This window comes from Pseudophryne corroboree, chromosome 7, assembly GCF_028390025.1.
Source record: "Pseudophryne corroboree isolate aPseCor3 chromosome 7, aPseCor3.hap2, whole genome shotgun sequence".
NCBI lineage: Eukaryota > Metazoa > Chordata > Amphibia > Anura > Myobatrachidae > Pseudophryne > Pseudophryne corroboree.
In genome coordinates this window covers 386,987,939-387,013,193 of record NC_086450.1, presented here as the reverse complement: position 1 = coordinate 387,013,193, position 25,255 = coordinate 386,987,939, and the positions used below count along the sequence as shown (strand labels likewise).

At 44.9% G+C, this 25,255-nt stretch overlaps 1 protein-coding gene across 6 annotated transcripts in view; it reads left to right on the top strand.

Annotated features, from left to right (window-relative positions):
- Positions 1 to 15,668, top strand: part of INTS1 (integrator complex subunit 1) — a 324,003-nt gene extending 308,335 nt beyond the window's left edge. For all 6 annotated transcript variants that reach the window (XM_063934591.1, XM_063934592.1, XM_063934589.1 and 3 more), the window contains 4 exons: positions 2,365 to 2,435; positions 12,299 to 12,390; positions 14,700 to 14,809; positions 15,416 to 15,668. In XM_063934591.1, coding sequence (XP_063790661.1) covers positions 2,365 to 2,435; positions 12,299 to 12,390; positions 14,700 to 14,809; positions 15,416 to 15,531 — 389 coding nt within the window. In that variant the 3' untranslated portion in view covers positions 15,532 to 15,668. The remainder of the gene's footprint in view (positions 1 to 2,364; positions 2,436 to 12,298; positions 12,391 to 14,699; positions 14,810 to 15,415) is intronic.
- Positions 15,669 to 25,255: the final 9,587 nt, after the last annotated feature.

Below are 25,255 nucleotides of genomic sequence, written 5' to 3'. Positions count from 1 at the left end.
CTGAGGAGGACCTGGAGTTCTCTCATTCGGTGCTGCAGAGTCATCCGCACTCTCCCGCCCGTTTGGGAGCTTTGGTATAATCCCCATGGTCCTTACGGAGTTCCCAGCATCCACTAGGACGTCAGAGAAAATAAGATTTTACTTACCGATAAATCTATTTCTCGTAGTCCGTAGTGGATGCTGGGCGCCCATCCCAAGTGCGGATTGTCTGCAATACTTGTACATAGTTATTGTTAACTAAATCGGGTTATTGTTGTTGTGAGCCATCTTTTCAGAGGCTCCTTCGTTGTTATCATACTGTTAACTGGGTTCAGATCACAAGTTGTACGGTGCGATTGGTGTGGCTGGTATGAGTCTTACCCGGGATTCAATATCCTTCCTTATTATGTACGCTCGTCCGGGCACAGTATCCTAACTGAGGCTTGGAGGAGGGTCATAGGGGGAGGAGCCAGTGCACACCAGCTAGTCCTAAAGCTTTCTTTAGATGTGCCCAGTCTCCTGCGGAGCCGCTATTCCCCATGGTCCTTACGGAGTTCCCAGCATCCACTACGGACTACGAGAAATAGATTTATCGGTAAGTAAAATCTTATTTTCTAATACTTACCCTCTGGAGTCCTGCAGCGCAGCAGAAGTCTGCACATTCGCAATAGGAAAATCACTGAGATAATAACCAATGCGCCATTTTCCTGGAGATCTGCACATGCGCTCTAAACTCTGGGACAGCACTAGGGACCCTACTGCGCAGAGTTACAGCGGGGGGGGGGGGGGGGGGTGGGGGGGGGTCTTTGTCCCTCCAGTGGCTGCCGGCAATATCACAGAGGTGAGGAGCAGCGTTAGATTAATGTAACCGTAAGTGGAGATCAAACAAAAGGATAGAGAGTCCGGGCAATTTTAAATATGAAAGGTTGTTCTAAATGGCAACTGCCACATGAAAAACCTCCCCCCACTCTCTCTCTCTAGTACCCTCTCTCCTTATTCAGCAATTGTGAGACAGATCAGTGGTTTTATGTAATTAGCAGCAGGCTGTAATGGAATCAGTATGGGATCCCGGCGGTCATATTACAGATGCCGGAATCCCGACATGCGCTTCGGGCCCAGTGGCTTCGCTCGCCACACTAATTTATCCCCCCTCGGGGATAAATTAGGATGGATATATAAGCATCAGGATGGATATATAAGCATACAACCTGTAGGTACAGTACTTCCAATCACATTTACTAAGGCAGTGTTCCTCAAACTAGGTTCTGCAGAACACCAAGGTTTGCCAAGAGGTTTCACGAGATGAAACAGCATGATGGCAGAAGAATGTACTAATAATCCTAACATTTTATGTACAAAATAAAATGTAGGATTTGGGATTATCCAAATGTATTAGCATGCAGCGCGTCAAAAGAAATAGTAGTCAATACCTCATCAACTGTATTCAGTCATCATGATTAATGGATTGGGGTGCCTCAGTAATGTCGCCAGTTCTTTCTAAATTGATAGTCTATGTATTGGTTTGGCCCACAAAAATGAATTCCTCCACCAGTTTTAAGGTTCACTTTAATCAAATGCAAGCTACTGCTCTCTGGAATCAGACATTTAGGTTCTGGCAAGCTCCATGCAGTTCCATCCATCCAATCCGATAGGCTCACAATACTAAGAGTTCAGGTTATAGGAGAAATTCTTCCCTTGCCAATGGTATCCTTGTTTCAGAAATCTCAATTCCTGATAGCTTTGTATATATGTGTTTTTTTGTAAATGTTCTTTGTGTGTCATTTATACACAAGTTTAGTGGTCCTATAAATTTTAACTGACTTGTTCTTCATACAATTAGTATTCCATGTTAGGTTTAATCTTAAACTCCGTAATATTATTGCTTATTGTAAACCACGGACTAGAAATACTTTTTTGATGTTCCACTACCTTAGAAAATAAGCCGCAGACTCAGAAAAATTTAGAAAGAGCCAAATATAATTACAGTAATCCCAGGAGCGAAATATGGAGTCACATCTTAGATCTGTTTTGATTCATACATCAGGTCTCCCAAATCCTATCCCTCCCTCCTATATTCCGAGCGCCTCAGTTACAGTGCTGGTAATATTATGTCCATCGCTGAGTCTGTCTGCAATCTGATCAGTTCTTGAAAGCCAAAGTATTGCCCAAGGCACTATGAGCCGTGCAGAGCTGGCAGCTGGGCCCCTTCTCCCAGAATCCATGCCGATCTGTCAACACACTTCATTCTCTCTGCAAAATGAATTGCTTGATTGAAAGACTGTGTTCTACCCCAGCCTTTGTGTCATGCTGACCCAGCTTCTTAGCAGCGTCAGCCTGTGATGGGTTTAAGTTGATGTCTTATGGACTTGTTTCCTTTTCTTCCAGACATCCTGCAGGTCCTGAGCGACATAGATGAAATGTCCCTGCGTAGGCCTGAAATCCTGTCTTTCTTTGCTGTGAGTATGTCTTAACGCACCATCTGTATACAAGTGCAAATAAATGCACACAATCATACTGTATGATCCAGTGCTTTTCACCTATTTGTCACACATGGAGGATTCACTCCCCCACCCCCTTCCTTTAAAACCCACAAAAATTGAGTAAAGAAAAGTACAGTACATAAATCAAACTTAGGCTATTTGCCAGAGGCGTTAATACCGTTAGTAAGTGATTGTTACGCCAAATGTGTTATTCATAGTGTACTGCTGTCCGTTTGGTCAACGTTATCATTTATACTTCTAAGTGTGTCTTTAGGAATAAAGTTTTTCCACTTTAGTAACAGAAGAAAGAAGAACCCAAATAGTAGGCCTTGCTCTTATTGTGCACTAGTCACCTTCGCACAGTGAGGGCAACTGTTTGTTGGGCGACACCAGTGTATGCGAGAATGCAGTCTGACAGCACAGTAGGCACTAGGGGCATCACTGCTAGCTACTTTGAGCGGTTGAAATCCTAATATTGGTTCAGTTTATGCAATGATTATCGCTACCATGTGTAGACAGCTGGTGCACTCTGAATATGAAGTGAAAGTATCTAGAAGCTGTCACATGTAGAAGCAATTGGAAAAGCAGGTTATTTGTCTGCAGAAAGAAGTCACTTGAGAGGGCATTACATAATGGTCTACCCTTACTTTATAATCCTTGCACCTCCTCAGTTTTGCAATACCCTTCGTAGAAGGTGGGCACAGGGCCTTCCACATGCAGCTTGTTTTTTAGAAGTAAATTGGTGGGAGATTTAAATATTATATTTACTAGTTCTTGACTGGAGAGGTGTCCGTACCTCCTGCTGACTGGAGAGGAGTCCCCAGCTCCTACTGACTGGAGAGGAGTCCCCAGCTCCTACTGACTGGAGAGGAGTCCCCAGCTCCTACTGACTGGAGAGGAGTCCCCAGCTCCTACTGACTGGAGAGGAGTCCCCAGCTCCTACTGACTGGAGAGGAGTCCCCAGCTCCTACTGACTGGAGAGGAGTCCCCAGCTCCTACTGACTGGAGAGGAGTCCCCAGCTCCTACTGACTGGAGAGGAGTCCCCAGCTCCTACTGACTGGAGAGGAGTCCCCAGCTCCTACTGACTGGAGAGGAGTCCCCAGCTCCTACTGACTGGAGAGGAGTCCCCAGCTCCTACTGACTGGAGAGGAGTCCCCAGCTCCTACTGACTGGAGAGGAGTCCCCAGCTCCTACTGACTGGAGAGGAGTCCCCTCGGCTCCTACTGACTGGAGAGGAGTCCCCTCGGCTCCTGCCGACTGGAGAGGGATCCCCTCGGCTCCTGCCGACTGGAGAGGGGTCTCCTGCCGACTGGAGAGGGGTCTCCTGCCGACTGGAGAGGGGTCTCCTGCCGACTGGAGAGGGGTCTCCTGCCGACTGGAGAGGGGTCTCCTGCCGACTGGAGAGGGGTCTCCTGCCGACTGGAGAGGGGTCTCCTCGGCTCCTGCCGACTGGAGAATGGGGCTCCTGCCGACTGGAGAGGGGTCTCCTGCCGACTGGAGAGGGGTCTCCTGCCGACTGGAGAGGGGTCTCCTGCCGACTGGAGAGGGGTCTCCTCGGCTCCTGCCGACTGGAGAATGGGGCTCCTGCCGACTGGAGAGGGGTCTCCTCAGCTCCTGCCGACTGGAGAGGGGGGTCCTCAGCTCCTGCCGACTGGAGAGGGGGGTCCTCAGCTCCTGCCGACTGGAGAGGGGGGTCCTCAGCTCCTGCCGACTGGAGAGGGTGGTCCTCAGCTCCTGCCACCGAGAGTAACACTAAAATCTGTGAAAACGGTCTAGGCTGGATAACATGCAAGATAAGTGAATCAACAATTGACCGGTTTAAGGGACAAAAGGACTGCAATTATAATTCTAGATAGGAGGTAACCCTCTAATACAGTGGTTTTCAGTCTCAAGCCCAAGTTTTCCAACAGGTCATGTTTTGAGGATTTCAGTCAGTGGAAGCAGGTGGGATAATTCTGACCTAAGTTTATATTCTTCCTCAAATACTGATCCTAAGTGCAGGCTGAGAAGCAACCAGCCAGAAGAAGATGCTGCTGCGCACAAAACCAGAAGGGCTTCCTCAGCTGGAAGACGTCTTCTCTTAGCGTGTCTCCTAGCTAAAGTTTGAACATCATCCAGGATTTGGCAGCAGTGTCCCTGTGTGTTCTAGTCCACAAATCACTAAGAAGGCAGCATATCACCCCATTGATGTGATTTTATGTTTACTGGTGTATCTTTCCAGCACCCAATAAATCTTTGATAGATCTCTTCAATGGCGCTTCCCCCAACATCTTAATCCTATCCAGTGTTATGTGCGATTATGTGTTTGCAGGAAGCAATTGTACTGCAGAGCTAAGGCTCCTTAAGGCAAAATAGTTGGCATCTCTTAAGTAGTGCTGCCTGGATTTTTTTTTTTTTTTGTAATTCTCGCTAATGGTAAATGATGGGGGTGCAGGTGATCACAAGGGGATGAGGAACCAGTGTGTTTTCTTTATCATCCACTAGGGGTCACTGGAGTACTCTTGGGGATATGGACGGGCTTCCGTAGGAACAGCACTGAATATTTAAATTTAGAAACACTCCACCCCTCCATATCCCCGAGCACTTCTCAGTGTTTTTTCTGTGCTGCACGTGGCAACAGCTTGGTAACTGAAGTCACGGTTACTTGAAGAAATTTTTAATTTTTCTTTTTTAATTTTATTTTTTTTCTACTATTTGACACATCCCTTTCCCCCTTCCAAAAGGCAGGGTCAGGGATAGTGCAGCTGCTGATAGCAGCACGGGCGTGTCGGGCCTCTCTGAAAGAGCTCCCTCACAGCCACACACACAGCCTCCTGCACAGGCTGGCCGGCGCTTGTTTAAGAAGCCCCGTCGGAGCCTCCGCACAACTGCAGGATTAAGGTATGTGAAGAACGGGGCGGTCAGCTCCCGCTGCCGCCCCGAGGTGTGGGGACATTGTTAGCGCTTAGCGCTCCAGGCGTCTGTACACGCCGCTGCTCTCCCCACTCAGGCGCCCTCCCAACGGCCATAACAGACCTCCGTGCAGGCGCTGATCTCGGCCGCCGCAGCTCTCTCGCTTAGGCTGGCCGCCGCTATTACACCGGGTCCCACCGCTGGGAAACACGCGGCTCACTCGGACTCACAGCGCTCTGCGATACCCGCTGGGGCCCCACACGCTGCGCTGCCGCTGCTCTAAGTAGAAAGAGCAGGCAGCCATTACAGGGGGGACAAACAATAATAAATACAGGGGGCAATAAGCGGCATATGAAATACTGCAGCAGCAGATAAGAGGCTGCAGAGATGGTTGCATTATAATCGGTGAAAGTTTTGAAACCAGCACTAGGATTATATGTATAAGTTAGCATGGCAGCCATGTTTAACCATGCTTCCTGTGTCTTCCTGCTGTCATTCCAGAATGTTCCTGTCCTACATCTCTACTCCACCGGAGGCGCAGGGGTGTTAGTGGGAATTTGGGATCACATTTCATAGTACTGGCAACGTGTACTGCACTTGGCCAGATTTATATACAGAGACACCTTATTGCTATTTTACTGAGTCGTGCAGGTGTCTGTTTGTTGTGTATTGTATTGTCTGTCGCCATAATGAGTAAGGCACCAGCAAAAACTAAAAAGCATAATTGCAAAGTATGTGGCAGTGTGTTACCGGATGCATCTACCACATGTACAGTATGTTTTGTGGATTCCGTTCAGAATACCATTTCTGCGCCAGTTTTACAACCAATGTCCTCACCGGATCCTCCGTGGGGTATGTTAGTAAATGTACTGGATAGATTACAGACAGAAATGACCGCTGCTCGTCTGGAGCGAGAAACGATAAGATCTGAGTCTAGGGTGAGACCGCCAGAACTACCGGAGACATCTCAGCCTTGCGTAAGGTCCAAATCCATTTTGGGCAGACGGGATAATTTTCATATGTCTTATGATTTTCCAGTGTCTGCTATGTTGCATTCTGACGATTCCATGCCAGACCTCACGGAACACGATGAGGGTGAGGAGGGCGAAGTGGAGTCAGATGGCGAGGATTTTAACAGTTCCGGCATTGATGATCTCATCAGAGCGGTACGTCAGTCTCTAAGGTTTCCTGAAGCTGAGCAGCCTCTCACCAATGATCAGGTCGTATTTACTAAACGACGGAAGACGCCAGTAAGTTTTCCTGTGTCGGATTCTTTAAATCAGATGTTAGTAGAAACACGACAGAATCCAGATAAACGGTTTTCTATACCTCGCAGGTTTAAGTCTAGTTATCCGTTTCCAGACTCGGTAACGTGTACATGGGAGAATCCACCAATAGTTGATTCTTCAGTGTCAAAGCTTACCAAGAAATTAACCATACCAGTGCCAGCAGCTACTACGCTTAAAGATCCTTCAGATCGCAAGATAGAAACTATGCTAAAATCCATGTATGTAGCAGCAGGTGTGATGCTAAGACCTGAATTGGTTGGCATTTGGGTAACTAAGGCGCTCATAATATGGCTTACAGAACTCAAATCTTCTCTACATGATGAAAACCTAATAATTCTGGTAAATCAAATGATTGAGGCTGTAGAGTATCTCTGTACAGCGTCTACTGACGTCTGTCAGCTCACTTCTCGTATTTCATCGTCGCTAGTTACGGCACGAAGAGCACTCTACCTGCGTACTTATCAGGCGGAGGCAGAGGTCAAACGAAGTATAGAGGCGTTGCCTTACGGTGGCAAGAAGTTGTTTGGTCCAGAATTGGACGCATGGATTGCGGAGGCTACGGGAGGTAAGTCTGTTTTCTTACCATTGCCTCCACCGGCTCCAAGAAGAAGGTACGCTGGACCTTCGTTCAAATCCTTTAGACCTCAGCCCTTTCGAGGACGTGGCAGAGGATCAGCCACGCCTGCTAGACGTGGTCGAGGACGTGGTTTCCATCAAACCAACACAACTCGCCAAGACGCTAAGGTTACCGACAAGCCAGTGGCATGACGGGTTACCAGCCCATCTCGGTTCTCCAATTGTGGGAGCACGCCTTCAGACGTTCCATGTGGCGTGGTTCCACACATCCGCGGAGGGCTGGATCCGCAATTTAGTGTTAAAAGGTTACAAAATAGAGTTCGACTGTCTTCCGCCTCTGCGGTTTTTCAAGACAGGATTGCCTCTGTCGGACGACAAGAGGACGGTTTTGCAAATTGCCATTCAGTCCTTACTGGATTCGGCAGTGTTGATTCCGGTCCCTGTACACCAACAGGGTCAGGGTTATTATTCAAGTCTGTTTGTGGTACCGAAGCCGGATGGCTCAGTCAGACCAATATTGAACTTAAAGGGGCTCAATCAGTACGTAACTTACTACAGATTCAAAATGGAGTCTCTACGTTCGGTGATTGCGGGGTTAGAGACCAAGGAATTTATGATTGCGCTAGACCTCAAGGATGCGTACTTACACATTCCAATTTGGCAGCCTCATCAGAAATTCTTGCGGTTTGCAATACGCCAGAACCATTACCAGTTTCAGGCTCTACCGTTTGGCCTGTCATCAGCGCCTCGGGTATTCACCAAAGTGATGTCTGTGATGATAGCTCACCTCAGATCCCTGGGAGTGACAATAGTTCCGTATTTAGACGATCTGCTCATCAAAGCTCCGTCTCGACAGATACTTACCCAACATGCGCTGCTAACATACAATGTACTGGTTCACCACGGTTGGATTGTAAATTTCAAGAAATCACATCTAATTCCGTCTCAACGCCTTCAGTTCCTAGGTCTGATTCTCGATACGGTCAATCAAAGAATTTACCTACCACAACAGAAAGTACAAATGCTACGCCATCTAGTACAATTAGTGCTCAAGCCACGCACAGTGTCGGTACACTTGTGCATTCGCCTTTTAGGCACAATGGTGGCAGCTTTCGAGGCGCTTCAGTTCGGAAGATTTCACTCTCGTCCATTTCAGCTGAACGTGCTTGCCCAGTGGTCGGGCTCGCATCTACAGATTCACCACAGGGTGAGGTTGTCGCCAATAGCAAGAGTCTCTCTGCTCTGGTGGCTCAAGGAACACAATTTAACCGCAGGAAGACGGTTCGGAGTTTGGAACTGGATAATTCTAACTACGGACGCCAGTCTCAGAGGTTGGGGAGCGGTAATTCAAAATTGTCAGCTCCAGGGTCTCTGGGCGGATCACGAGAAATTGCTGTCTATAAATGTTCTAGAACTCCGCGCAATTTACAATGCGCTACGACAAGCAGTGCACAGGATTCGCTCTCAGCCTGTCCAAGTGCAGTCGGACAATGCGACGGCGGTCGCATACATCAACAAACAAGGAGGAACGAGAAGCCGCATGGCAATGCGGGAAGTAGCTCGAATCCTCAATTGGGCGGAATGCCACCAGGTGATATTGTCGGCCGTGTTCATTCCGGGAGTGGACAACTGGGAAGCCGATTATCTCAGTCGTCGGGATTTTCATCCAGGCGAATGGTCATTAAATCCAGAAGTGTTTCACATGTTGGTTCAGCGATGGGGTTATCCTCAGGTGGACCTGATGGCATCTCGACACAATCACCAAACGTTCCAGTATGTGTCCAGAACAAGAGATCCAAAGGCAGTGGCGGTGGATGCTCTCACTGTCGCGTGGCCGTACAGTCTTGTGTATCTGTTTCCACCGTTTCCGTTGCTCCCTTTGGTGCTAAAACGGATCAAAAGAGAGTCGGTCACAGTCATACTAGTGGCGCCTCATTGGCCTCGGAGAGCTTGGTTCTCGGATCTCCGAGGATTACTCGCAGACGATCCTTGGCCGCTCCCGATACGTCCAGACCTGTTACAACAGGGTCCGTTTCTTTACCCCGATTTAGCGCGGCTGCGTTTGACGGGGTGGCTGTTGAGACCGCCCTCTTAAGAAGAGAGGGCATTCCAGATTCAGTTATACCAACCATGTTACGAGCTAGGAAGCCGGTTACGGCAGCTCATTATTACAGAATATGGCGTGACTATATAGGTTGGTGTGAAGCTCGGAAATTTCCGACATCAGCTTTCAAGGTATGCCGCCTGTTGTTGTTTCTACAAACAGGGTTAGATGGAGGATTGCGTTTATCTACACTGAAGGTGCAGGTATCTGCTTTGTCAATTTACTTTCAAAGACGTTTGGCTCTATTGCCGTCTATACGCACTTTTCTCCAAGGTGTACTCAGGGTACAGCCTCCATTCATTCCACCTACAGCGCCATGGGACTTGAATCTGGTTTTGGAGTTCTTACAGTCTTCATATTTTGAACCCTTACAACAAGTGGATATAAAGTTTCTCACTTGGAAAACAATTTTTCTCCTAGCCTTAGCTTCGGCAAGGCGTGTTTCGGATTTGGGTGCCTTGTCATGCAAGCCACCGTATTTGGTGTTTCATGATGACAGAGCGGAACTTCGGACGAATCCCGCCTTCTTACCAAAGGTAGTGTCATCTTTTCACATCAATCAACCAATAGTAGTTCCTGTGTTGACAGCACATTCTGGAACTCTGGATGTGGTACGCGCATTACGCGTTTATGTATCCCGAACGTCTTCAGTTCGTAAGACGGATACGTTATTTGTTCTCTATGATGCTGCCAAGATAGGTTGGCCAGCATCTAAACAAACTTTATCCAGATGGATAAAACTGACCATACGTCAGGCTTACCTTCATGCTAGGTTACAACCGCCTACGTCAGTAACCGCTCATTCCACACGTTCTGTGGGAACTTCATGGGCAGCTGGTCGTGGGGCTTCTGCGACGCAGCTTTGCCGGGCGGCTACATGGTCTTCAGTGCACACGTTTGTGCGCTTTTACAAGTTTGATACTTTTGCGGCATCAGCATCTAGCTTTGGCCGCCTAGTGTTACAAGTGCCAAACAGCTCTCCCGCCCACGGGGGAAGCTTTGGTACGTCCCAAGAGTACTCCAGTGACCCCTAGTGGATGATAAAGAAAATAGGATTTTGGTACTTACCAGGTAAATCCTTTTCTTTGAATCCATAGGGTTGCACTGGACGCCCACCCAGAGCAGTTTTACCTACTTGTGGTTAGTTCTGAGGATCTTATGGTAACACACTTTCACCGACTGGTTCAAATTACAAGTGCTGGTTAGGGTGTCAACTGTTTAGTTGTCAGTAACGTTATGTGTTAACTTCGTTATTGTCAGTTATGTTATATGTAATACTCCATTGTCAACCTCTCTATAGCTCCTGTTCGGCTCAGTAAAAAACACTGAGAAGTGCTCGGGGATATGGAGGGGTGGAGTGTTTCTAAATTTAAATATTCAGTGCTGTTCCTACGGAAGCCCGTCCATATCCCCAAGAGTACTCCAGTGCCCCCTATGGATTCAAAGAAAAGGATTTACCTGGTAAGTACCAAAATCCTATTTTTATCCAGTGCGCTGCCTCCTGTGTCCTTTTCTCAATCTAGATCCTAGACTGCCACAAAAGTTTTCAGGATTCTTCCCCTTGGAAAGAGGTGGTATAATTACTGACCAAAGCAAATAATGGAATTATTTCTTCATGTTTGAGTTGCACTTATCGACCCTTTGGAGGAAACATTGCCTTAAATTATTGGAGAAGATTTCATGTTAAATACGAAAATCCCATTGTGATTTTAGGAATAATATAGTTTTACCGTAATTTCTTAGTGCTAGACTATGTTTTTTGTTACTCCACTTCCGAGAAAGGAGCGCAACAATATAAAATGATAATAGACCAATCATTGGGTATCATTCCTGAAGCACACTGCAAAATGCTCTGGATGTGCATAGATACCCCTGGGAGGTCTAGCAAGCACATATGAAGGTCCAGTAATGCTTGGTGGAATTGCTCATAGTATGCAATAGTCTAGACGTCACATAAATCCACCCTCATACCACTTTAATACCACTCCTTTCATTAGAAAAAAAGTGTTGTTGTTGGTTTTTTGCTCAGTTTGGTGCCATTTATGGCTTTAGTTAATCAGGGGATAATAGGGCCTTTCTTTAGTACATGAGACACTTTTGTATGGGTGAAGGTTTTTATTACATTGTGCAAAGTGAGCCGAGAAATGTTTTTAAAGGCTGTCCTGCTAAAGGGCAACAGAGAGGCACACGGACGGTGTAATGGTTAGCATTACTGCCTCACAGCACTGAGGTCATGGGTTCAATTCCCACCATGACCCTAAGGGTGTGGAGTTTGTATATTCTCTCAGTGGGTTTCCTCCGGGCACTCCAGTTTCCTGCCACAATCCAAAATATACTGGTAGGTTAATTGGCTCCTAACAGAATTAACCCTAGCATGTATGTGTCTCTGCGTGTACATGTGGTAGGAAAGTGTGTGTTAGCTCCACTGGGGCAGGGACTGATGTGAATGGCCATATATTCTCTGTAAAGCGCTGCGAAATATGTGTGCACTATATAAATAACTGGTAATAAATAAGTGGATCCTATTATTAAAAGCAGGGCAATATGCCTGAGTGTTAATGACCATTTATATGCATGATAATAAAGTGGGGACCCTGCTCAGAAGACTGCCATTTAGATTCAATTAGATTCAATGAATCTGAAAAGGTACCGTAAACATATTTATTGATCAGTAATATTGTCACATTAGGGCTGCTAGTTGGGCTTTGAAACCATTGTGCTGTTAGAAGGAAAGTGAGCAGTCTGTAATTGCCTAAATCCGCCTACATTTCTCCTGGGCTTTGCTCCTCATAGTCACACAGTGACGGATGCTGCTATCCTGTGGTAGCCCAGCACAAGAGACAAGGGAACTGGATGTGTAGCCACATGTCTGTGATCTCATGAACTCAGCGTGGGGCCAAATCAATACCATACACCGCACACGTTCTTTATTGAAGATGTTGTAAGAGTCATGCTTCTCTTCCTTTTTCCTTTTCAGAGTGATTTTCAGAGGCTTATGAGCTCCACAGAGGAATCATGTCGCAATATGGCCTTCACTCTGGCCTTGCGTTCAATTCAGTGTAATCCCAGGTGAGAGAGTTGTGTTTTTGTAGTACGTAAATTCTATTCAGCATTTGTCCTTTCAGTTGTCTCTTGTACATAAAATAAAATATTTGCTGTAGAAGCACATGCTTTTTATAGGTGGAAAGGAAAATTGCGATCTTTAAATAGTTACACTTAGATTGAAACTGCAGAAGCCTATTTACGGCACGTGGATCCCCCTTCCTGGTTCTAAAGACTCAGACAATGAGCTTAGTGAGGGTCACTTTACTGTGGGGTCTAATAGAGATTCATTGTGCTCAAAAGTCTCTTTTTGCTAAAGAGATGGCTTTTTGTCGATAACAAAAAGGGACCCATGGAAAGGGCAGTATTGTAGGGAAGGGTGGTATTCATGTGACCGGCGGTCAGGTGACCAAAGGTCACATGACCTCCACCAGCATCACGCCCCCTCACTATCCCGATGGTCGGCATGCCAACCAGCAGGGACTATTTCCACTCGTGGGTGTCCACGAAACCCATAGAGTGGGAATAAAATCCGTGGCGACCGGGATCCCGGCGTCGGTATGCTGACCGCCGGTCAGTCATACTACACCCGTAGGGAATGTGGTCTATACTACTTCCACTAGAGCAGGCCTGGCCAACCTGTGGCTCTCCAGCTGTTGTAAAACTACAAGTCCCATCATGCCTTGCCACAGTTTTGCTATTAGGGAATGCTAAAAACGGTGGCAGGGCATGCTGGGATGTGTAGTTTCACAACATCTGGAGAGCCACAGGTTGGCCAGGCCTGCACTAGAGTGTAAACAAGAAAATAAGGTAATTACTAATATAAGCACTAGTTAACATAATAGATGAACAAAATGATGATCACGTCTCCTTTAAGAACTCCATAGGTTTCCATTGGGTACTTCACATCAATCCCTCACACATTGATTGTATAGCCCCCAAAAAAGAGGGGGAAAGCAAATATAGTGAAGCACAATTTAATATACAATTTGAAAATACATAAAATTCAAAACAGCATCCAAAAAGCGGGGATCCACATATGGCTGAAATGGTGTCGGGCACCAGTGGTGATCGTGTCCAAGGACCTGGCTGTTTGGGATGGATTCAGGGCGAGACCCAGGACCAGCACTGGCATTTGATACTATAGGGCAGGTGTATTAAGCCTGGAGAAGGCATAAAGAAGTGATAAAGCAGTGATAAGTGGAAGGTGATAACGCACAAGCTAATCAGCTCATAACTGTAAATTTACATATTGGAGCTTATTGGCTGGTACGTTATCACCTTGCACTTATCACTTCTTTATGCATTCTCCATGCTTAATACATCTGCCCCTATGTTACATGCACACAAGAAGTGCCTGTTGACAGTTCTATCTTAAGCCGTGTACACATGGCGTGATGCGGCTTTAGCCTGACATTGACTGGGTTGGGCCGATTTAGTCAATGATCCCGCAGGACCACGCATCGGCATCGCAAGCTGTGTACATACGGTGCAATATGCCTATATAGTCAAAATCGTAAGGAAAGTTAAGTGCATATCGCACCGTGTGTACACACCTTTACAGCCGGTAATTGTTACCTTTTCAGCCATATGTGGGTATACTGATACAATTATTAATCATGTGATTGCAAAATCCTTATGAATCGATATTCGTCTTTTTTTTTATTTTATTTTTTAAGTAATTGAAATCTTTACAGTTAGTATTTTTTGTGGGAGTGGGTAACCAAATGTACACATCAAATATCTGAATATTTCTCCTAAAAACAGCAAAGGGTAAAAGAGAACCAAATACTCATTCCCCCATAGCTGTTCTGTATCCAACACTCCTTCATCAACGTTTACCATGTATTCCTCATGCAGTATTTTAAGAATGCCACAGCTTTAAAGAGCTCCTCCATTCCAAAATATGTCTAATTGACTGCTTACTACAAATTACTGGACTAATTCCATACACTTGAAATAGAAATGCCTGAAATTGCCCGTTAAAAGTTTAGAAATGCACCGTCTGTTATTTCACAGGTTTGTTGTGTTTTTCATTGTTGCATATGTTGCTAAGGAAGGTCAGATTTGAACTGCACTGATTATTTCAGTGGATAAATATCATTCTGAGGTTGATGCAGTATTCTGTCACATGGCAGTGTTTTCCTTTGGTTTTTATAGGTGATTTCAGGCAGAAAGCTTATTTCAGTTATCAGCAATTACAGTGTTTCGATTAAGATAGCATCTTTTTTTTTTTGAGTAGTTACTTTGAAACACAAAATACTTTTTCTGTTGCTATTCAGTGGAAGTAGCAAGCTTATGTCTGTTGTTGCTCATTTAACCGGGTCTTTTCCTAGTATTGCTGCAGACTTCCTACCTACATTCATGCACTGCCTGGGTAGCAGAGACTTTGAAGTGGTACAGACAGCACTGAGGAACCTGCCGGAGTACACACTTCTCTGCCAGGGTAAGTTTTTGACCAAAAAACTAATTTCCTCATTTTCATATATAGAGTTTTTATTGCACTCACCCAAATATTAAAACTGATAAAGGGAAACTTCTGTATATTTAGAAGAAAATATGAAGGAGTAGCTTACAAAATGAAAACGGAGTCTTGTTGCTAGCTTTGTGTCTGTATAACTGCCCTAAAATCTCACCATTCTGGCCTAAATTACATGATACTATACTAATAATTTATGTTCTAATAGCGTTATATTTCATTATATATCTATGGCTTTACCCTATCGATAGGAAAATAGATATAAAGAAAGCACTTTAATACCCCTTTTCCACCGAGCTTATGACGAGGCTTATTGCCGGGTTAACCAGGGTCACGGTTGAGTGTAAAAGGGTCCACCAGAAAAATCCTAGATCCAGTGACCAGGGAATCTAACCCGGTAGTTTGCAAGGTTGGTCCTGGAAAGGACCCGGGGTTAAGGGGCAGTGTAAACGGGTAACCCGGGTCTTCTGACGTTTGACCAGAACGAACGATTGTGACATTTAAAACACTTGAGATTTTCAGATTTGCTTTTGATAAACCATTCCCTGACTGCTGTGCTGTATCCCTCTGCAGAGCATGCAGCCGTACTTCTCCACAGAGCTTTCCTGGTTGGTATGTATGGACAGATGGACACCAGTCCCCAGATTTCCGAAGCATTGAAGGTCCTTCATATGGAGGCAATAATCTGAACGCAGACAGCACAAAGGAATGAAATGGACCTCTGACATAATGGACTTTTAACAATCTGGACAGTGTCCATCACGTAAACAGCCAACGTTACCACGTCATTTACATTGTTTTTTATATTAAAAATAGTCTGACTTGATTGTGTTTTGTTACAAACCTTTTTTGAAAACTACTAGAAAGCTGACAGCATTGATGTGCGTGCAGTAACACCAGTTACGTTCCAATACAGTTGTGACTTTCATTGCTTTGCTTTTCAATGTAAATAGTATGATCAGTTCTGGATTACCAACAGTGCTGTATGTAGCCGGCAACATCACTGGCATTAGCTTTGTGGGATCAGGGTCCCCATAGAACCCTAATCCCACAAAGCTAATGTGCCATGGCAGAGACAGAGGTCTTAAACAGTCACTAAATAAGATTTATTTTATCTAGTTTTGCTGCAGTTTTTTTTATTTATAGTGTTTTGTCTGTATAAAGTCTCCGTCTGATATTCTGGCGGGATGCATTCAATATATTGGTTGTCAGGATCCCAGCACTCAGCATTCTGGCGCCGGGATCCCGACTGCCAGGATACAGACACCTATTCTCCCACTTGGGGTGTCCACAACACCTCTAGAGAGAGAATAAATAGCGTGCAAGTGCAGCGAGCCCGCAAGGGGCTCTTTTGTGCTCGCCCTGCTGCCGACATTCCGGTGCCTGGCATCACACGGTCAGGATTCTGATCGCCGGGATATCGATACCAATCCATTCTGGCTATACACGTTGGGGGTTTTTTTTGTTTTTTTTCAATCATAAAGTTTTTTTTTTTTAAATATAGGCATTTACATAGATAACAGTGAAATTCCATCCGATAATAAACATACGCCAAAGGTAACTGAAAAAGTGGTTAGACATATGTATTATAATAATAATAATAATAATAATAATAATAAAAACATGTCATCAAATAAAATATCCTCTGTACAAAAATGAAGTGCAAAACACAGAAAGTAGACCATTAGGATGCATTCAATAAGTAAACAATGATGATCCATCTATAAAAAGATGCTACCAACTTACATTAACTCCTGTATATACTGTAGGTAGAGAAAAGTACCTAAAGGGTAGTTTGAAGGAGAACCAAAAGCAGGTTTAGAGAACAATTGTAAACAAGAAGAATTATTATTTATTGATTTATTAATAAATAAATGAGGTAGTGCCATTATTAGCTGAGGTAGTGCCATTATTTAAAAAGGGATCTAAAAATCATCCTGGGAACTATAGACCAGTTAGTATAACCTCTATAGTGGGTAAAATATTGAGAAGGAATTTTGAGGGATAGCATAGAGGATTATCTGCAGAATCTGCAGAATACTACGTTTATTAGCAAGAGTCAGCATGGCTTTGTGAGGGACATGTCAAACTAACTTAATTAGCTTCTACGAGGAAGTGAGCGATAATCTTGACCAAGGCAAAGCAGTGGATGTGGTCTTTTTAGATTTTCCAAAAGCCTTCGATACAGTGCCTCACAAGAGACTGGTCATCAAATTAAGGGAACTTGGACTAGGAAATACATGGATAGATAATTGGCTGGATAACAGGGTACAATGAGTAGTGGTCAATGGAATGTTCTCCAGCTGGGCACCAGTAGTCAGCGGAATACCACAAGTGTCCGTACTTGGCCCGCTACTGTTCAATATATTTATTAATGATGTAGGAATAGGCCTGGGAAGCACAGTGTCAATCTTTGCAGATGATACTAAACTGTGTAAGGTAATTTAAATCAGAAATCGATGTGGAGTCTCTACAGAATGACTTCCTTAAACTTGAAACTTGGGCGTCTAAATGGGGAATAAGGTTCAATATTGAAAAATGCAAAGTTATGCACTTTGGGATTAAAAACAAACTTGAATCCTATACACTTAATGGGGAAAATATAGGGGCAGCAGTAGTGGAAAAAGATTTGGGGGTGCTCATAGATAATAGGCTTATTAACAGTACAATATGTCAAAATGCAGCAAAGAAGGCAAGTTAAGTACTTGCGTGCATAAACGGGGTATTGAGACAAGAGACGAGGATGTAATCCTGCCTCTGTATAAATCATTGGTACGTTCGCATCTGGAATATTGTGCTCGATTTTGGGCACCATATTATAAAAAAAATATCGGGGAGCTCGAAAGAGTTCAAAGGCGCTACTAAACTGATTAAAGGGTTAGAGACACTGGAATATGAGGAAAGTCTTACTGGGTTAAATATGTATTCCCTTGAAAAGAGGAAACATTATTAATACAGGTTGAGTATCCCTTATCCAAAATGCTTGGGACCAGAGGTATTTTGGATATCAGATTTTTCCGTATTTTGGAATAATTGCATACCATAATGAGATATCATGGTGATGGGACTTAAATCTAAGCTCAGAATGCATTTATGTTTCATATACACCTTACACACACAGCCTGAAGGTCATTTTAACCAATATTTTTTTATAACTTTGTGCAATAAACAAAGTGTGTCTACATTCACACAATTCATTTGTTTCATATACACCTTATACACACAGCCTGAAGATCATTTAATACAATATTTTTAATAATTTTGTGTATTAAACAAAGTTTGTGTACATTGAGCCATCAAAAAACAAAGGTTTCACTATTTCACTCTCACTCAAAAAAGTCCGTATTTCGGAATCTTCCGTATTTCGGAATATTTGGATATGGGATACTCAACCTGTATCTTCAAATATGTAAAAGGTCAATACTAAGAGTTAGCAGGGGATTTGTTTATTAATAGAATTCTGTATAGGGCATGTGGGCACTCACTGAGGCTAGAGGAGAGAAAATTCCGTACACAACGTAGGAAAGGGTTCTTCACCGTAAGGGCAATAAGGATTTGGAACTCCCTGCCGGAGAAGATAATAATGGCGGACTCTTTAAATGCATTTAAAAATGGATTGGACAGTTTTCTAGCTAAGTATCCAAGGCTGTAGGATTTAATATACTGACATTATGTATATGGGGGTGAAACGAAATACAGTTGTCAATAGGTACGAAACCATTTTCGGCTGGTGCATTATAATGTGCACTGCTTAATACAGAATACAGGTTGAACCCGATGGGCATTTTGCCTCTTTTCAACCTCATTAACTATGTAACTATGTATTAACAAATTCTTATATAGCGCAGCGAATTCCGTTGCGCGTTACAATTGGAAATAATAATGATATAACAAAACTGGGTAATAACAGTCATAAAGGTAGGAAGGCCCTGCTCTCAAGTTTACAATCTATAGAATTATGGAGGGTACAGAGGAGTACAAGGGGAAGGGTGAAAAATGGAGGGTAAAGGCCCCCTGATAGGTCGGGGTAAGAACAGGGCCGGTTCTTGCCCTTGTGGCGCCCCGTGCAAAAAATAGGGGCGTGGCTTCATATGGGGGCGTGGTCAGTTACGCCCCCATTTGTGCCCCTGTAGCGCAGCTGGAAGAAAAATAAAATAAAAGTATACTTACAATCCCCGCTCCTGATTCCAGACGACCTCCTCCGCCGGCGCCGCTCTTCTCCAGTCCTCGGATCTATGGGAGAGACGTCATTACGTCTCTCCCATAGCACAGCATAGACACTAGAGGTCAATTATGACCCCTAGTGTCTGTGCCACTATGCTGTGCGGTGCGCGATGACGTCATCGCGCACCGCACAGCACAGGTCCTCTCCATGAAGGGAAACTAGACGCGTAGCGTCTGGTTCCCTTCAAAGCGGGGGGCACAGTGGCGGATCTTGCCATGGTGCGGCGCCCTCCGGAAGGCGGCGCCCCGGGCAAAAGTACTGCTTGCCTGTGGAAAGATCCGCCACTGGGTAAGAATGAAAGCAAAGATAAATCAAATGGTAGGAGAGGATGGGAGGGGGTCCAAGACTCACAAGTTGTTGTTTTTTTATTGCCTATATCTGACAATTGGCATGTTGGAGAATCGGAGGATCAGTCGGATTTCCTATTTGTAGAATCAATGGTGTACATGGGTGTATACTTACAATGTTTATACTCTTTTTGAGACAGTGTGGGAGCTGGGATTTGTACAGCATGTGCATCATCCAATTGCAATAGTAAGCACCAATGCAGGGAGCAGAGCCTAACTTGCTCTGACTCTCCCTACATTTTCCTTTGGCAGTCTGGCTGGTGGTAAGATGTTCTCCAGCTGTTTCTTCATGAACGGTGCTGGAGTGATTCGGCTTTGCACTGCTAATCTCCTGTATCCTGCTGGTTGTCCAACGTTTCATACCAAATGTGGTACTTTACCAGTAAAGTCCCTTTCATATACTAAAAAAATCTTTTTTTGATCTAATTAAAAAAAACAAGTCTTGGCCAGAAAGTCATGTAAAAAGAGTGATCAGCTCATGTTCTCATAGACATTGATAAAAAATTATTGATTTATAAAAATATATAATGTAGACATTTTCAGAATATCGACATTGGTGAATGTCAACAATATTGTATTTTCTCATACGTCCTAGAGGATGCTGGGGTTCCAAAAGGACCATGGGGTATAGACGGGATCCGCAGGAGACATGGGCACACTATAAGACTTTGAATGGGTGTGAACTGGCTCCTCCCTCTATGCCCCCCCCTTCAAACCTCAGTTAGACTCTGTGCCGGGAGAGACTGGACACACACTAGGGGAGCTCTCCTGAGTTTCTCTGAAAAGACTGTTAGGTTTATTATTTTTAGGGAGACCTGCTGGCTACAGGCTCCCTGCATCGTGGGAGTGAGGGGAGAGAAGCAGGCCTACTTCTTCTGAGTTCAAGGGCTCTGCTTCTTAGGCTACTGGACACCATTAGCTCCAAAGGGTCTGATCACTTGGTTCGCCTAGCTGCTCGTTCCCGGAGCCGCGTCATCACCCCCCTCTCAAAGCCAGAAGAAAGAAGCCGGGTGAGTATTAGAAGAACAGAAGACTTCAGTGACGGCAGAAGACTTCAGAGTCTCGGAGGTAACGCGCAGTGGTCACGCTGCGCGCCATTGCTCCCACACACAAGCGGCACTACAAGGGCGCAGGGGGGGCGCCCTGGGCAGCAATATACCTCACAATATAAGCCTAGCAAAGATGTATACAGTGCATAGGCACTGTATTCGGACCCCCGTCAGTATAAAAATGTAAAAAGATAGCGGGGCTGAAGCGCGCAGAGAAGGGGGCGTGGCTTAGCCCTCACAACTCTATACAGTGCCATTTTTTCCTCGCAGAGATGCTGGGCTCGCCAAAACACTGTTAAACACCTAACAGTATAAAATGAGGGGGGGGGGGGGCACAGTTATGTAGTGCAATATAGGTTCAACCATGAAGCACTGGTACTTGATTCATGAGATTAAGTGTCAGCATGTCAGTAGTTGTAAGCTTTTCCAAAGTAAGCACTGTTTGAGGAACACAGACGTATGTGGGTGACCCTGTCGGCACCAACTATTATGACTGGGTGTAATTTTATATAAAAAACCTATACCTGTATGTGTATATATGTATGGTACGTTTGCAGTGAGCTGTAGCTCGAGCATTTGTGGGGGCGTCCTAGTGAAATTAGGTATATGTTTCCCTCAGATCCCTCGGGGTCACAATTAGGTATATGTTTCCCTCAGATCCCTCGGGGTTATTTTGCCCAGTTACTACTCCCTTTTGTCGACACGAATACTGTGTTCTATGTCGGCCATAATGTTTCCTGATTAGATCCACAACATTGGCATTCAGTACATGTTCATACACATTAATGTCACTGGGGACCTTATGTTCCTGACTGATTTTATATATATATATATATATATATATATATATATATATATATATATATAGATTGACCACAATACAGTTTTGTTCTTTGCTGACTATCTCGACTCTGAGTGCCGTTTCTTATATGGAACTGTGAATCTTATAACGCTGCACCGGGGCATGCTGTAATGGACAAGTGAGTGCCGGCAATATATGACTTTATATATATATATATATATATATATAGATATATATAGATATATATAGATATATATGTATATATAGATATATATATAGATATATGTGTATTTAAATGTGTACTTTTATATTACAATTTATTATCAATGCCAAAGTAAAGTTATTCCTTCTCATGTGCTGGTCGCTCTGTTGATGAAGCTCTAGGTCAGCCGTGACAAGATGGTCTCGAAACCTCACGAGGAGTCTGAGTGTTTATTCTTCTCCCGTCGTGGATAGAATAAAGTGAAGGTCTACCCCTGGTCTACACGGGGCCCAGTCACGAAGCATCGTATACAGGAAGCTAAGTTATATTTTTAATTATATGCTTTGATGATATTTTCATTATATACGCATGGGGGTGTGCTTGTATTCAGAAATGGTCGGTTACCTTGTTATCTGATATAATTACCCTGGGGAGAAATGGGGTGTTCCTTGGGTCTTATCTAGAACACAGGTTCTCAAACTCGGTCCTCAGGACCCCACACAGTGCATGTTTTGCAGGTCTCCTCACGGAATCACAAGTGAAATAATTAGCTCCACCTGTGGACCTTTTTAAATGTGTCAGTGAGTAATTAATACACCTGTGCACCTGCTGGGTTACCTGCAAACCATGCACTGTGTGGGGTCCTGAGGACCGAGTTTGAGAATCACTGATCTAGAACATTGCAGCTTGCTGCCGTACGACTACAAGAGGTATGCACTGACTCCGAGAAATACTGGAGTATCTTCCCTATGAAGGGATAATCTGTTTTGGAGATGACTTAGTTAAGTTGATCTCGGCAGATACCACTGGTAAGTCTACCTTCTTGTGTTATGCTCCATCACAATGGTTGGTGACGCATTTTTTGTGGAATGCAGTCATTTTGACCGGTTGGATACCGTTTTTATTCCCCTTCTTTGTAGGTAGAGGGAGGTGAAAAGGTAAGAGGTCTGCAGCCTTTTCAGCTTCGCAGAACCTGATGTCGTCCTCTGTTTCTACCACATCCACCGCAGGTCGCTGGATCTCTCTTGCTGGAGCCCACACCGGGGGGAACTCGTCTAATACTCTTCAGTCAGTCCTGGAATGGACTTGACACAGTGAGTTTTTAAATAGCTCTTACCGATTCTCCTCTGGAGAGGTAGTATGCGACGCTATACAAGAGTTGGGTCAGGATCGGCCTTTGTCCTGCTGTCCCTGTCAAAAAAAAAAAAAAAAAAAAAGCTTTTTCGTGCTTCTGATCCCGGTCAGCTTGGTCAGAACAATCCCAAAAAAGATTTCTACTCAAGAAGTTGAAATACAAGATGGAATCTCTCAGGGCAGGGATCTCCAACCTGTAAAAGAAGAAAGAAGGTTTAAATGCGGTGTCATCTGCATTAAGCTTATCTGGTTTTGCTATTCAGAATTGTCATTGCCATTTCACCAGAGTGAGGGCAGTATGATGGTTTCCTTCTATAGTAAGAGCCATTATTTTTCTGTACTGGGACGCTCTCCTGACTACGGCGAGGTCAAGAAATAAATGGTACAATTCGTTGTTTCTTTCTGACAGTTCTTCAACACAAAGAATCGCTGTTGATCCCAACGACGCAGAGGTCGGAGTTGGGAATAAGTTTAGATACCGATCGGTTAAGAGTTTGTTTTTTCCTGTGGAAAGAGATCTGATGATCCAGGGTCGGATCAGGTTTGCAACAGTGTAAACCCGTCGATACCTTCCGTTGATGCGGAAGATGGTTGCGGCCTACGAGGCCATTCGGTGAGCAGGTCAAATGCCAGAGTTGTTTTGCGGGACCAGTTGGACATATGGGGGGTCATTCCGAGTTGTTCGCTCGTTATATTTTTCTCGCAACGGAGCGATTAGTCGCTAATGCGCATGCGCAATGTCCGCAGTGCGACTGCGCCAAGTAAATTTGCTATGCAGTTAGGTATTTTACTCACGGCATTACGAGGTTTTTTCTTCGTTCTGGTGATCGTAGTGTGATTGACAGGAAGTGGGTGTTTCTGGGCGGAAACTGGCCGTTTTATGGGTGTGTGCGAAAAAACGCTACCGTTTCTGGGAAAAACGCGGGAGTGGCTGGAGAAACGGAGGAGTGTCTGGCCGAACGCTGGGAGTGTTTGTGACGTCAAACCAGGAACGAAACTGACTGAACTGATCGCAGTTGCCGAGTAAGTGTGGAGCTACTCAGAAACTGCTAAGAAGTGTCTATTCGCAATTTTGCTAATCTTTCGTTCGCAATTTTGATAAGCTAAGATTCACTCCCAGTAGGCGGCGGCTTAGCGTGTGCAAAGCTGCTAAAAGCAGCTTGCGAGCGAACAACTCGGAATGAGGGCCACGGTCCGGGTCTTACCTGCACATGCACCGGAAAATAATCCTATTTTCCAGGACCAGGATATCTATCCTGTGGTGGCTTCACAGTTCTCACCTCCTAGAGGGACGAAGGTTTGGGATCCAGGATTAGATCCTGGTGTCCATCGATACAAGTCTCCGAGGCTGGGGAGCAGTTTTTCCAGGGGAAGAATTTCCAGGAGGAAAGGTCAAGCCGGGAAGCTTGTCTGCAATAACCATTCTTGGATTAAGAGCTATTTACAACGGAACATCTTCTTCGTGTTCTGCCCGTCTTAATTCTGTCGGACGACTAAACAGCAGTGGCGTAAGTAGGCCACTAGGGCGGAATGAGGAGCAATGCGGAAATGGTAGAAGCCGCAAAAGTTTCCGATGAGCGGAAAGGCATGTAAACGCTCTATTAGAGGTCGTCGTTCCGGGTGAAGACAACGGAGAAATAGACTTCCTCAGCAGACACGATCTCCATCCACGTGGGTGGGATCTTCATCAAGAAGTTTTCACAGAAGTGACAAGTCTTTGGGGAGTTCCTCGAGCTTCAGCGATATTGTTCCAGGTCAAGGGACACCAAAGCTATAGCAGTGGACGCCCTTGTGACACCTTGGGTGTTTCAGTCGGTCTATGTGTTCCCTCCACTTTCACTCTTTCCGAAGGTGATAAACATAAGAAAAACAAAGGTTCAGGCGATCCTCATTGTTGCGGTCTAGCCAAGCAGGGCTTGGTATCCAGATCTTCAAGACTTACTCATAGAAGATCCCTGGCCTCTTCCTCTAAGAGAGGTCCTGTTACAGCAAGGACAGGACGTGTAACAAGATTTACCGGGGCTGCGTTTGACTGCTTGGCGGTTGAACGCCATATCCTAGCCCAGTGGTTCTCAAACGCGGTCCTCAGGACCCCACACAGTGCATATTTTGCAGGTAACCCAGCAGGTGCACAGGTGTATTAATTACTGACAGACACATTTTAAAAGGTCCACAGGTGGAGCTAATTGTTTCCCTTGTGATTCTGTGAAGAGACCTGCAAAACATGCACTGTGTGGGATCCTGAGGACCGAGTTTGAGAACCTGCGTCCTAGCCCGAACGGGTATTGCCGGTGAAGTCATTTCCACATTGCTTCAGGCTAGGAAAGAAGTAACGGCGAACCTTTACCACCGTGTTTGGAGGAAGTATGTGTCTTGGTGTGACTCCAAGAAGGCTCCTACGGAAGAATTTCAGCTGGGTCGTTTTCTCCATTTTTTGCAAGCAGGTGTAGATGCAGGCCTAAAGTTAGGCTCCATTAAAGTGCAGATTTCTGCCTTATCAATTTTCTTTAAAAAAAGAATTGGCCACCTTTCCAGAAGTTCAGACTTGCGTGAAAGGAGTGCTGCACATCCAACCTCCATTTGTGCCCCCAGTGGCACCATGGGACCTTAACGTGGTGTGGCAGTTTCTTATGTCACACTGGTTGGAACCTTTA